The following is a 14,738-nucleotide window of genomic DNA, read 5'->3' on the forward strand; positions in this document are numbered from 1 at the left end:
GTTTCAGAGCTTTCTTGTTGTTGCTGTTTGTTTAGTTTTGTTTCATTTTTCGTTATTCATATTTTTAAACTGTTGCAAGAAGCAATTGTTATCCAGATATGAATATGTTTCCCTCGAAACATAATTGAGAGTGCAGTTTAGTTGTATGGAAAGTCACTTTAAGGCCACCTGCTATTTGGAGTCTATACCCCCAAGGGCACATTCTCCTCTAACCAATATGACAGCAGGCTCAGACAAAACCTTTGAAGCTTTGTCTCCATAGAGACCTTGCTTAATTGGGATATATTAGCATAATTAGCATCTATCTACTGCTGAACATGCACTGTTTCACTGTGCACTGAACTATTGGATTACGTGTTCATGTGAAAGAAAGACTTTTGATGTAACTTCAAAACAGCGGAAATAAAAAAAACACCTTACATTTCCAGTCAAACCCCTGTCATTGTTCAACTATAGTTGCCTGTTTCTAAAAAGCATTATCCCTGAGAAAAATCCCAACGCACTACATATGATACAAGCTGATTACGATACCATAACCTTCCCATGATTGTAAAGAGAGCTCTGAAATTTAGCATGCAGCAATTGTCTCTCAGTGTGCAGCATTTAAGGAGCTAAGCATCAGAACAGTTGGATTCTTCATGATTACAGCTGAGATGTTGAATTTCTTACATGTATTTTTAAATCAGTTATCACACGCCTGATTCATATTTTCAAATTGCCTCGGTTGTTTTTTTTTAAATGGCTTATTGCCCTTAAGGCTTGAACACACATATTTGAAGCTGCAGAGCCCTTAGTTTGCAACTGCAATGTGCCGACCTGGTTTACCTTAAAAGGAAAGTCAGCAACTCCAACTACACTTTTATGGGGGAGGCTACGGAGGACGTAAAGTACACAGTGTTTGTAAGTCATTCACTTCTGGGTGTGCACAACCACACAGAAATATATTATATTCCTTTATGCCAGAACTTGTGCATTAATGTATTTGTTTATGTATATTTGGCAAAGGGATCCTGGATTTCCTGGATTTCTGTGATCCAAGACAAGTGACCCTACATGTACACCCAAACGTAGCTTTAACATGGGAGCTGTTTCTTTATTGCATCCATATGACCTTTATGTAAAAATGTATATCTATCATAAAATCCCTTCACATATAAAAAAGGAACACAGCTTAGTATCCACTAAATCCATGTTCTATTCATTGTTCATGCAAAATATTGAACAATGACCCGAGATCAGAGGAGGAAAATCATGTGTTTTGTCACGTTTGTACACGTCACCTTGACGTCCCTCTTCGCCATCTCGGATACTCCGCTCTCAGGTAGCTGGCTTCTCAGAGATCTTTGCTTTGAGAGTTGTTTTTGTTCCATTGAATGATAACAATGAGAACTTTGCACTAGGACGCTTTAGGAGCAAAGAGTTTAGCAGTCACGCCTGCAAAGAATTTCCTGGAAGAAAATCAATGGAAAAAAGTGTCTTTTCTGGCATGTAGTGCTCGAAAAATCAATTTCTCTTGCACGGTGCCAGTAGTATTTTTAGGTGTGTAACATTTTATGATTTATACTGCTACCTCACTGATATAAAGGGGGTGTATTATACTTTTCATACTTATGAAACCAGTGGTTCTCATGATGTTTCTATTGCTCAAAGAGATCAAACTATTGGATAACCGATCTTATGGATCCCCTCATGACCCTTAGATTTACCTTGTGCCCCTGTGATGATGTGACTTGACGAAACTACTCAACTGTAGAAAAGGTTGTTAAAACTAACTCCAGTTACAAACATATCCAACAGCATACATCATCTATTTCAGTCATATTTCTTCTGCACCAGTAATTTCATTAAGTACATTTTTTCTTTCAATACTGCTGAAGTTTTACTTAAAGTTGCTGCCAGAAACGTTGAACTTGTTATAAAACAATGTCTCAATCAATGTAATACTAATGCCTCTATGACAAAGACCACTAGTGAAAATATTGGCTATTTCTAAAAAAGTTATGCTTAATTCTTGTCATTGGTGCCACCGGGTTGAATCAGACAAAAGGATGCAGGTTAACCAGAAAGTCCACTGTCCACTGAGGACAGACCCACATCCGGCTTCAGAGCTCCGGCAGGAGGTGAAGAGCTATCTGCCCGGCAGCAGCAGGTGCAGAGTTCGACTCCCTGCTCGGCCGAACCAACACCTCGCTGCTGGAGGTCCAGGTGGTGTTGCTGTTAAATGTGATGTTTTCTGAATGGACTCTGGTGCTCAGAAAAAGTACAGTCTTTGTCCGCAGAGACTAACAAAAGCATTTAAAATCGAAGTATGATTTTGAAAGCAGGACTACAGTATTTGTATACTGTTATTATGGTACTTTTACTCAAACTAAATATTTCTTCCCTCACTGAAAACCCACAAGGGTTAGAGATATCTTCTGCACCCAGAATAATGACTGCTATCTTGTTCCACACTACACCATTTGCCAGTTATCTAATGCCCTTATCCACTACCGACACATTTATATTCCATGCGCCGTGACATAGCTGGGGGCTCTGTGTATTGCTCAAGGACACGCAGGGATCAAATGCACGACCTTTCATTTATCGGTTGTAGATTCCAACCACTTGCCCTAATAGGTATGTGGTTACCCGCTTCATTAATTTATCATTACGAAATTGCCTTGGAGGACGAGAGAATATTTCATTTACATTTTGATGTAGCAAGCTGATCCCTGATTTGATCGCTTATAGGCGGGGGCTTAGTGTCTCGATGAAAGTGTCATACATTTCCATCTAATTATGGGTTCCAGAGGGAATGAAAAAACAATATTTGTTTGACTTTTTTTATATTTAATGTAGGAACAGTTAAGTCGTCAGTTAAGATTATGGCTGCAACAATTATATTAATTATCTGAGGTTTACTATAAAATACTAGAAAATTGTTTAGAGAATGTTTTACTTGACAAATGCGACTTTTTTTTGTCATAGCAGTGAAGGCCCAGGTTGTTGTGTGTCAAAACACACTCGGCAATACAGCGGATTGTTATTTGAATCTGCTGATGAAAGCAACAGTTAATTTTACCTTGTGTCCTTTTTGTGTTGTTTTGTCCAATGTTTTTATCGGTTGTGCTTACATACTGTATATATCACAACAACACCTTTCAAAATAAATTAAATAAACATCTGATTCAGGTTAAGAATATTAAATTACCTAAATGAATGAAGGATTTATGCATGATTGTCATAATACGGTATGTGATTGCACAATAAAATGTAGTTCCCTCTCCATGATACATACACAGGAAATGTATGAACAGATTTTGAACAGGTTTGAATCAGAGTAGAGTCTAAACAATACAATAGAGCAAATTATATAAAAGAAGCACTCAAGGAAGAAGGGAAAATAATATATGCAGTTACGTATATGTGTGAGTGCAATAGTCTTTTTGTGAATAATACCTCACAATGACAGATGGGGAAAACTGTCCAACTGCCAAAATAGTGGAGGTCAAATTTGACCGAGAATATAGTCCATAAACCTTGATGGATATTTACAACAGACAGTTAGAATATCCCAATTTTCCAATTAACTTGGTGAGCACAAAGCTTATATAATAGATTGATGGCCAAACCTTTTACGGGGCACTCCCCAACCATAACTTTTACTGTCAAATCTGGTGCACATATACTGTTTTCTGCCGCCATCTGACCAGTGACCTTCAAGCTTCTCTTTTTTTTAATTTGTCCTTTAAGAGAACGCTTTCTCTTCGTACTACCGCACGTTGTCACCGAGTTCATTAATTTCATTAATCAACAAACTTAGCCTGAAGACATTGGAGGTTATTACAGCCGAAAGAAAATGTGTTTAATATTAGAACTTTCTCATTTAATATTAATAGCTCTTTTTTCATGCATGCATCTTGACGTGTCAGCACAAGGCTTCTCTGTAGAGCAAAAGAACATTTTCCATGAAGATTTAAGGAATTGAGCTGCCTTTAGTGCTGCTACCGAGAAAGTGTCAAAGAGTAATAGGGAGATCAATGAAAAACAGTGGTTTATGCTTCCATCACTGATGTATTGATTGATGCGTCAACCAATATCCCACTGTGTTTGCTGCCGCCTGCCCACCTCTTTGTCTGTCCGTCTCTGTCACCTGCTTCCAGGAGAGGGAACACGCTTCTCCATCTGCCCCTGGATCTCCATCACTCGCTCTCTGCTTTCCTTACTCTTGCTGCTTCAGTCTCTCTGTCATCGCCTCCTTTATTTCTCACTTGGCTCACTTTGTCACTCTGTTATCTGTTTTTATCAGCGTCATTTTTCTCTCTCTCGCACACCACTCTCCTGTCACACGCCCAACTTCCTGTTCTCTCGCTCAAACACACACTTACATATTCTTCTCTTTTCCTCGAGCGAATATGAGAAGGTGTCTGCTCCCCCCATATGGCCTGTCAAGTTCCAGTAGTGAGAGTGTGGGAGGTGTGTTGCATTCTAACATAGCATGCTGTTAAAAAAAGGAGAGAAATCATATGTTAAATGGTGGTGAAATAGGCCGTGGAGAAGAACATCCATAGAAAGGTACTGCCTTTGAATTTAAAATACCTCTACAGCCGTAAATAATGTATATTGTGGAAACTATGCATTATAAATCAATGATTTTCGACAACCTAGAGGGATGCGGCGTTAGAAAAAGTAAGCAGGTGGTGTTCTTGAAAGAGATGAGGAACAATCCCAGTGGATGTGTAATTATTCAGTTTGATTGTTTGTTTTATTCTATAACACACAACCGTCAACAGCTGCACGCTCTGTGGAAAAACAAAGGACGGGAAAAACATGTGTTTGAATATATGCAGTATAATAAATTCAACTGATGGAAAGAATAGCGAGCAATGAATTAAATGTACATTTATAAGATCAAATCAAGGAATTATATTAATATATTATTAGTTAAAATGTAAAATGTCTTTAGGAAATTTAGCAGGTTTAATCAAGCATTATTTGCCTTTTGTAAATCTGAAGATTGTATATTGTCTTTAAGGTGTATATATATATATATATATATATATATATATATATATATATATATATATATATATATATAGTGGAAGAGAGGTTTTTCTATCGGTTCCTGAGTGGATTGCAGTAAGTGAAACAAATAGAGCCCAGCGGACACGGTCACCTGCCATGTAGTCAATCCATTATTTTTTGATGGAGCCAATTCTTGTTAGAAGCACATGTTGCTTTCAGTCCAAATTACAGCAGCATGCTGTGCTTCTACCTGCATCCAAGAAAAAAACAAACGTCTGTGTGTTATCTGTGCTTCACAGAGAACACGATGACGGTTGTGTTGGTGGCGATAGCGTCGGATGGCACATACTGGAGCGCTAATGACAAAACATCTCCATCGACTGTTCAACAGATAATACGATGATGTTGATGTGTGTGGGAGAAGCTGCCATTCTGGGACATATTATAGCCTTGTAGTGACTAAACACAACTGTATTTGGTTCTGTTCTATTATATTTATATGTGGGCACAGATTCAGACAGCCCTATCAGAAGTATTAGAGCACTGTCTCATCATAGAGGAATATTACATCAGGACATACTAGTATGCACGGAGGGAGTCTTCATCCGTGAGCTGTAGCGTTACCCTGACAACCTCCTTGGGTTTACTGCGGGATTCGGCCAGATTATGAATAATGGAGAAAGGTCAGGATAGATTTTCAATGGATTTATGGACCACATGGCCGTAACTGCATCTACAAGGATTCTGGAGCGATCAGTTCCCTCACTAAGGGCGGGGTGTGTTCTTGCCTGAGGGGGTCAGGCATACATCCTCTAAATCAAAACATTGTGCACATTAATTTGAGATGCAGCTCAGCAGTGTGTCTTCAGTTGTTCTCGTCATGAGTCTGATATTTTAACAAAGTTATCAATTAATCAAATTATGTCTCATGAGTTGTTGCAGCAACAATTAGATGGTGAGCACTTCTGTTCTAAGAGCTGCTCAGAAACACTGGTAGAGTCGAGATACCTCAGCCATACATTCTCTGAATGCCCTCAGGCTCCAGATTGACCTTGTTTCATGAGACTGTGATTATCCCAGAAGTTACAACAGGTCATTTTGAACAGTAAGTTACACAAAATGGTCTAACTACAATGAAACAGCTGCTATGGGCACTAACAATATCACATATGAATACAATTTTACTTCAGAAAAGAGTCTCAGCTTTCTAGCCATACCCAATTCATGCATATCCTAGACTGTTTAGGGACTCAGGGATGCAGAAATATATAACATTTTAGAAAAGGAGCATGGTTTTTGAAAACTGACTGGAAAAAACTGACTGGAATTAGCATAAAGTGGACATGTCTGTAAAGTGGACGCTAATGGGTAACAATAGAATCCATTTTCATTCAGAGATGAGAGGTCAAGGGACCTTTTTAGAAAGGGTCACGCCATTTCTTCTGTTCGGCCCCCTTCCTGACAGATCAAATATGTTGCAGGAAGAAGTTTAATTCTGCTTGGCTTTTTCCGAAGGGTGGGCTACACAGACACATAATTCAAATATGTGCCGTTGTAATTTCCCTCATTTTAATTGTGCAAAGAAAAAAAGCTAATCTCTTCAGTCATTAGCAACTTAAGTCTTCGTTTCATGTTCCAAAGTGTGTGCAAAGTCGGGTCTGTACATGAATAAGACTCTGATTGCTTGCTGTCTGATTTGGGAGCTTTACAGTAATCCCTCTCCTTAATAAGCTGTTTCATATGCCTCATATTTCAAAAAGGGGGCCAGAGTGAGTCTTAATCATTCCTTCTACGTCTGTTTCTGCTCCAAAAGGCGGACTGTCATGACTTTTAATGTGTCCTTTTAGTGTATCACAGTGTGTGATGTGGGAGATGTCATTTAGAGAGTGTCAGCAGCAACCAAGGCTGAGAGTCGTGTCCCCCAGTTGACACCGAGTAAACAGTCACTTAGCCTGCGTGTCCCTGTCCACCCCCATAACGCTGATGGAGACTAATGATCACACCCATGTGTGTGTAATTGCTCTGACATCTCACAGGGACTGACCATATAGAGCTGTAAATCGGGAACGGCTTTAAATAAAATCCAGGAATGGAAATTAGAAACATTCATCCACTATGGAAGGTTGGATTTTTTTTTCTCTTCTTTTCCAGAGCGTGTGGGGTCAACGGGTACATGGCCACACGCAGATACATACATGCACGTTGAACACATCTGCACTGGCATGTGTGACTTGGCAGACAGCACCATTTTTAAACAGAGCTATCATTTGCATTTTATTTGCATAATTCTAATTAAATGCTTGCTCAGAAGGACCCAATCAGGGTGTCAAGTAGAAAGTAGGAGTAAATCCTTTTATATGTTAATCTGCTTTACTATGACATTGTCTAGCCTGTCAGGAAAATTAATATTTCGTACCTCAAATTACACAGAGGTATTTGATACAGTGCACATACATAAAAGTGTTATTGCATCATTTTAGATTAGCTGTGCTTTTGGGCTGCTATTAAGCATTTTTACACTGCAGATGCATTTTGATCTTTTCGAAGCAAATCTTGATAACATTTTATAAATGTTGTGAAAACTGACCAAAACTCTTTAGTTTGTTTTAACTAATAGATTTTCTTCATGCCAGCTATTGAACGGCTACATTGGCACACTTGAAAACATCAAAGCTGCTTGCAATCTCCAAAAATAAAAGTCATAAATCAGTTTGCCACTTTCCTATTTACAAGAAAAAAGGGAAGAGCTTTTTTTTTTCCATTCTTCTGTATCTCGCCAAAAACAGCTGGGAGCTAATTGATTTTTCTCGTTGACTTGAGTGCACTGACAATCAACACGACTGCTTGATTCATGAGGCTGAAGAAAAACACACACACACACAACAACAACATTAATCCATGCATTTACACTCTCACAATCATCAGCACCAGCGTATGTAACAATATGTTTGCCCTCATAACCCTCATAAACCCTCATATTAAAAGTGAAAAATGATGTAGTTTTGATTCACATTTTTTGCTTGAAATAATAAATACAGTAGAGAAAAACAAACTGTTGTGAAACATAATGAAGTCCTTAATAAAGATGCCTAAATGCTCTGTACAATACAATATGTATATATGCAAAAACTATACACAAAAGCCAAATGAATGTAATGTGATGATATTAGACCTGATACACACAAATTGATCATGGCCCAGTTGTAATTCATTAGGTCTTTATGGAGACACAGCTTGACTTAAGGAAGTCCTTTATATTAAGCTCACATCACATGACAAAATGTCCCCATCTGCATGACAGGAGGGGATATCTTTTAGGATTACACAAAGATTTTACGCAAGCCGAGACAAGTCTGCTTTAGCTTTAGTGCTCTTTTACTTTTGTAATCTAATAAGGAAACTTTCAGAACATTTTCAACCATATTAATTAAACCGTTATTTATGTTTGAGTTGTGTTTAGTAGTTACATGATTATTATATAGTATTGTAGCCCTGATTTTTATGTTTAATTTGATATCTGGCATGTTTTTTTTGGGGAGGAGGGGAGGGGGATGTATACCATGTTTTTTTTCTTGATTTGTACCTACATATACACTTTTTCTCTGAAGACCTTTTTTTAACATGTCAGTAGGAAAAGCATAGCTAGATGTTTGACGATTGACTTAAAGACGGTTGAATTACATTACTGCTTCAGTTTCAGGGTCATGGCACTGTGCATTCTGGGTCACTGGCTTGCTGTCATGGCTTGCTGGGACACTTGAAAAGAACAGAGTCATTGTTAATGTTATTAGTTGCACCGGTGCTTTTCCTACTATGATAAATCTGTTGTGCGAAGGGTCTATTATACTATAAGGCACAGGTCTTGGTGCTCGGTCACAACCCGAGTCATCCATCACGCAACTCAACAGGAACACCTTGCCCTGAGGGGCCATTCACCTCAGTCAGTGGCCTCTTACTGTACCATTTATTATGACTAGACACACACACGCACACACACACTCCATCTTTTTCACTGTCTCACCCTACCCTGCCTCACATATAAGACACACATTCTCAATCCTGTTTTATTGCTCTGGCACCCACACACACACACACACACACACACACACACACACACACACACACACGCACGCACACACTGACCAGCGTTTGTCCTCCCCCCAGGTGACAATTCTAATCATCCTTGCCCTGGCCTTCCTCGCCTGCATCGTGTTCCTGGTGGTTTATAAAGCCTTCACCTACGACCACGCCTGCCCAGATGGATTCATTTACAAGGTAAGACCCATAAGTGGCTAGTTTTTCATTTTACGGCGTTACAACACACCTACTCACATTTCAGAGAAAGTCAGGTGGTTAACAGGGCAGCTGTAAAGTACAGTGTGTTGAAAGTAAGCCTCCACAGGATGAGTAAAATGGAGCTCCAACTATGGGTAATGATCATTTTAATTATTGATACAGGTTTTAATTGGATTTTTAAGTTTTTAAAATACCCTAAAATAGGTAGACATTTCCAACAGCCTGAGGTTACGTTGTCAGGTTACTGGTTTTGTGGAAACAAAAACAAACACATGAAGGAAAAAGGGGTAACATGATTAGTTATTGCCATTTGTCAATCAATTTAGGTAAACGGTTGACACCTTGGGAGACAATTTGTATTTGCTTTCTATTTGAGTTAGAGAAGACCGATATTACTCTTAAACCTGGCCTTGTGATATGAAGCTGCAGGAAGGAGCTGGTTAACTTGAGGGGGAAATTCAAATTCCACCTTGCAACACCTCTGACGCTTTCTAGTGTTTAATCCCCACAAGCAACAAAGACGAAGAACAATAATTGTCCATGTTATGATGGCTTTGTTATGAAAGCTCTATCAACAGATTTTGCATTCATACATTGAAGATTTTGGTATTGGAAGCATTCAGGTCTCCGTTTGTAGACGAGTATTGACCAATCAAGTTTCAGCAGGCTGTGGTTGAATGAAGGTAAACAGTCCGTGTGGAAAGCAAAAGAGTTGGAAAGCATTAACAGAAACGCAATCTCGAAACCCCTCCGGCAATGATTTTGCTTTTTATTTGTTTACAAATCTGCTTGTAAACCGGCTACTTGTGAATCAATCTGGTCAAGTTGCAAATTGGACCGTAAAGAATGAGCAATTTGGAACGTTTGAAGATTCTGGCTGGAGGATTTGGTTTCTTTGCACAGAGCCAAACCCTGTTTCTTATTGTTTCTTTGTTGTTGTTTCCAGTCTTTAACACACAGCCTCCTTCTCCACTCTTTACATTTAATGAACAAATATGTGTGGTATCAATGTTTACAAAATAATTAATACATGTATTTCCAAAATGATTTATTCCAGTAATTGACCAATTAACTATCCTTCTGAGCACTAGAGTTGCATATCCTCTATATCTAAGAGTCCTTGTGCAAGGCACTGACTCCTTTCTATACAATCTCCTCTCTTTCTAATCTAAATAAAGAAGTAAAGGGGAGCGTACTGCCTGTCACCATGAGGAGAACTCCCTCCCTACTGTGACTCATTTCTGAGGTCATGTTAGAGGAAGCTAAAGCAATCATCAATCGGTAATATCAGTGATTTTGTTATGACCAGTATAATTAAATGTAATTCAGGCTTTTGTTCCTTGACACAGAATCCAAAGAAAGAGACTCTATTGAGCCTGCTCTCATATGCCATTAGCCATGTCGACTATTAGATGCAAATTAGACTTACGGCCTATTTGACAATAATGACCACATTAGGATCATTAACCCCCAATTTATATGGATTAGGTCACAGAAGAAATTGTCTCATACAGTCGTTCTATCCAACAATATGCTTTCCATATATACACAGTATTAGTGTTGAATCTTCAAAGTTCTGCGGCATATGACCCACACAGCTTTACCTTTCCTTTCCTCTCTCTGCACCTCTCTTCTCCAGTTTGTACTTTGTGAAAATGTCACCTTGGAAGTCTGTGTCTCGAGACAAAACTGCTCTTTAAGGTGGAATAAATCTGGTTGCAGGCTCAGAGTCTCTACAGGGGCTCTGCCTGCGGTCTGCAGAGCTATTATTAGCGGTGTCACATGTATGTTCACCGGGTGTAAAAGTGTTGAGAGAAAAACTTGCAATCGCTCACACAATATGGCACATGCACTGCACAAAAGGTTGTTAATGTGTACACACTGAAGCACATTATAATGCTCTATGGACTCAAAATACACTAATATGCACATGCATTACAGTATTATGTCCTGTGGGTCCCCTCCCTTCCAAATGTTGCTGCATTAGAGTCAGTAATGTAAATGGCTTCTTCTATCTCATCCCCGTTCCCCTAATAAAAGCAGGGCTGTACAACAATACAGATTATAGACTTGGTGCAATTTTATGTAGAGTTTGAATTTTCTTTGTCCCTGAAGGGTTAGGACCGAGACGACTTCAACAACAACAACAACAACAACAACTGGATCATTTTCTCTCGATTATATTCATGTAAAAATAAGATAAATGTGATTATGCTCAGTGCAAGCATATCTTGTTTCAAACTATGCACACCACAACTACAGACTTGTAATTTAAATGTTATATATATTTTTTTTATTTTTCCTCTTTCTCCCTCAAAGCACAAGAGGTGTATCCCAGCGTCTCTGGAGGCCTACTACGCTGCCCAGGATGCCAACTCGAGGGGCCGATTCTACACAGTGATCAGCCACTACAGCATGGCCAAGCAGACCACCTCGCACTCCGTCTCCCCCTGGCTGCCCGGAGGGCCGGCGGGGCAGCAGCACGACGCTAAACCTCCCGCTGGCGAGGGCCACTGAGTTAGCCGAGCGGTTAAAGTGTGTAGTAAACACATGCAGACGTGGAGACACACGGGCAGATAGATAGACAGACACACACACACACACACACACACACGTAGGTGAACATCTTTAATAGATATAGATAAAAGAGACGCAACAGAAACACATCCATTATAATGGCAGTATAGAGTGAAAACATGCATGCAGACATAAAAACACACAAGCACATGCTAGGTCTTATTCTGATTTCCCTTGACTGCCCATTTATGTGCTCACTTCCTTACTGAGGGGCATTTCCCATTGAACCTTCTTGGGATTATCATCGTCTGCTGATACACACTCCCACATACAAACACAGCCTGCTCTCTCGTTACCATGTTTTTAAGCCCGTCCCCTTAATTTATTATTCATTGACTGTCTTGATATATTTATTTTTTACTGTAATGTATGGATGATTTTTATGTGATTATCTTTGTACAAAGGCACGAGTCGATACTGAATTTCACGCTTCCTCTAAGTGAGATTCTCAGAAGTTTCAAGTTTTTTTTTCTTCAAGTGTATTACTGTAGTTAATGTAAACTCATTCACAGCACCTTTTATCAGATCTCTTCATATTCCAACCCCCCAAAAATGTCAGTATGGTCTTGTATTGCTGTAACACATTTTTAAACACCACATTTTAGCTGTACTGTCTGAGGAAGGCTCGACGCCAGGGTCCAGATCCACAGCACGTCCTCAGTTGATGTAATTTATTTTTCCATCTTGGCTGTTTGATAGCTGATATACAGCGAAAATTCAATGTGCTGTGTTATACAATTTAAATCCTGATATCTCCCAGTGACCCAAACTGTACATACAACTGTGCGCTCAGACTAGTTCTTTTGTGTGTATGCAGTGTAGTAGCTTTTATTAGGAGGTTTTTCATTCTGTTTCTACAGACCTACAATTCTTTCATGCAAGTTACTTATAGTTAATATTGCTTCAGTGTTGTAGCTCCATGAACCACAATGTTGCAGACGGGCAAGGAAATACGGTGCGTATCACCGTCTCTTGCCCACACTCTTTTTCCATTGAGATTTGATAAATTTATTGATGGGCTTCAACTGCAGTCGAGTTCTGTTCCTGTAGCGTTTTTGTTTTTTCATTTGGTAATGTTGGATCTGTTGTTAAGAGCGCTTTTATGAGATATTGTGATGTTGTTAGTTGATATGTAGCAATACCTGGTGTAATTTATCAGTGTGCATCCTTGTTCCTGTTCTCTTGGTTTGAATTCAAAATAAAACAAGCTGTGACCTGGACAGTGTGTCTCTGTCAGTCCCACTTACCGCTGTGTCTCTGTAGCACTCACACAACACTTATTGCAGCCCGAGGCAGTGCAGTAAGGGCTTTTCATGCAGCACATTATATTATTCAGATATTCATACTCCTACTCAAATTCATACTACATTAGATGCGTTTTCTGTTGTCTGTGCATAGGACGTTGCAGAGCTGCAGAGAGATTTGTTGGTCGTAATGATGACTAGCTGTGATTGACAGCAAAAAAGTACCAGAAGAATACCTGGATCTGTAATGGCTATAGGATCCATTATGCATCTACATAGTGTATACACTGTGAATGGCAGATACAGCCTCTGTTCTTCTGATGAGCAGCACAAACAACAGTGTCTTCAGTAAGGGACAAGAATAGCTAGCTTTTCTAATTACAGGCTTGTATTATAATTAATCTGTCAGTGTGAAACGTCCGCTGAATGCAACAGAGCGTTCAGCAAAAGAGAGAGAAGGAAACGCAACAAGGAGAAAATGACAAAACATTTAAACCGTCCAGGACATGGGCTTTAAATAGTAATAAATGATCCGGGCACCGGAAATGAGACGCACGCAATCAAACCGTGTTAAGCAGAATCAGACAATAATAATTGATAATTTAATGTTAGTATGAAAATACGTTTTCAGGGTTTTATGTTGAATCAAGTCAATCAGTGGCAGCAGTGTTGCAATGCCAGAAAATTAAAATGGGATATTTGCATAACACACGACTGCTTACCTTCATCTCTGGACAGAATGAACTGTGGCCAATTCTCTCTGGCAGGAAACAACAATTGAAAGTCGCTCAATTGAAACAAATTACTGAAGACCTCTCTAAATGTTTCTATCGCTATTGAGTTTGATGGCCACGGTGAATTGTTTTGTTTCGGGTTCCCAACCTCTACATTTCCTATACTGTTACTGAGAGCATGGCCTACACCGGTCACTGACCAAACGCTGGAGCCAAATGTATTCTACGCAAACCAGTTGATGGACACACCAGTTCATTGTTCTTCTGAGAGAGCTTTGGCGGGGCACCTGTTGTTGATCATTGTCAATAAGGCTTATTGAAACACCTTCAGCTATGCAAATAATCTCCTCTTAAAAATAAACACATCGAAATGACGTCATGTTTATTGGTCAGGTGTCGAATGAAAATACAAGTTGGCTCAACCTTTCTCGTCTAGTGATCTGCCTCTTTGCATTGATTGTATATAATTGCGGAGTGCTACTATAATACGGTCAAAGCAAAAATGCCAACATGCTGATGTTAAGCAGCTATCATTTTTACCATGTTCCTTCATCTTAATTCAGCATCACACGTCAACCAAATGTGTTACAGTTCATGCTGAAGCTGAGGAGGACCTGAGTGTGTGGCGACTCACCTCATTGTAAGCAAAAAGCATGAACTGTAAAGTTGTTGTTAGAAGAGGTAGAATGAAGAACTGATCATTAGATTTTTTCATGGTTATCCTGATGTTTGCAGTTTTCTTTCCTCCCACATACACAACAGAACTGACTCAGATTGGTTGGTTGCAAATGCTCAGAGCAGCAACTTTAATATGGGGGTTTTGTTGCAAAAAAGTGTTCCTTTAAATGCCAATAAACCTTGGCAACAAAGAGATCAATAT

At 39.3% G+C, this 14,738-nt stretch overlaps 1 protein-coding gene across 1 annotated transcript in view; it reads left to right on the plus strand.

Moving 5' to 3' along the window:
• nsg2 (neuronal vesicle trafficking associated 2) overlaps positions 1-13,100 on the plus strand; it is a 33,583-nt gene extending 20,483 nt beyond the window's left edge. Inside the window, exons 4-5 of the mRNA XM_068599697.1 lie at positions 9,172-9,282; positions 11,623-13,100. Of these exons, the coding sequence (XP_068455798.1) occupies positions 9,172-9,282; positions 11,623-11,820 (309 nt within the window). The 3' untranslated portion in view covers positions 11,821-13,100. The remainder of the gene's footprint in view (positions 1-9,171; positions 9,283-11,622) is intronic.
• The last annotated feature ends 1,638 nt before the right edge of the window (positions 13,101-14,738 follow it).

This window comes from Clinocottus analis, unplaced genomic scaffold, assembly GCF_023055335.1.
Source record: "Clinocottus analis isolate CAN_PGR_092001 unplaced genomic scaffold, fCliAna1.0.p SCAF_5, whole genome shotgun sequence".
NCBI lineage: Eukaryota > Metazoa > Chordata > Actinopteri > Perciformes > Cottidae > Clinocottus > Clinocottus analis.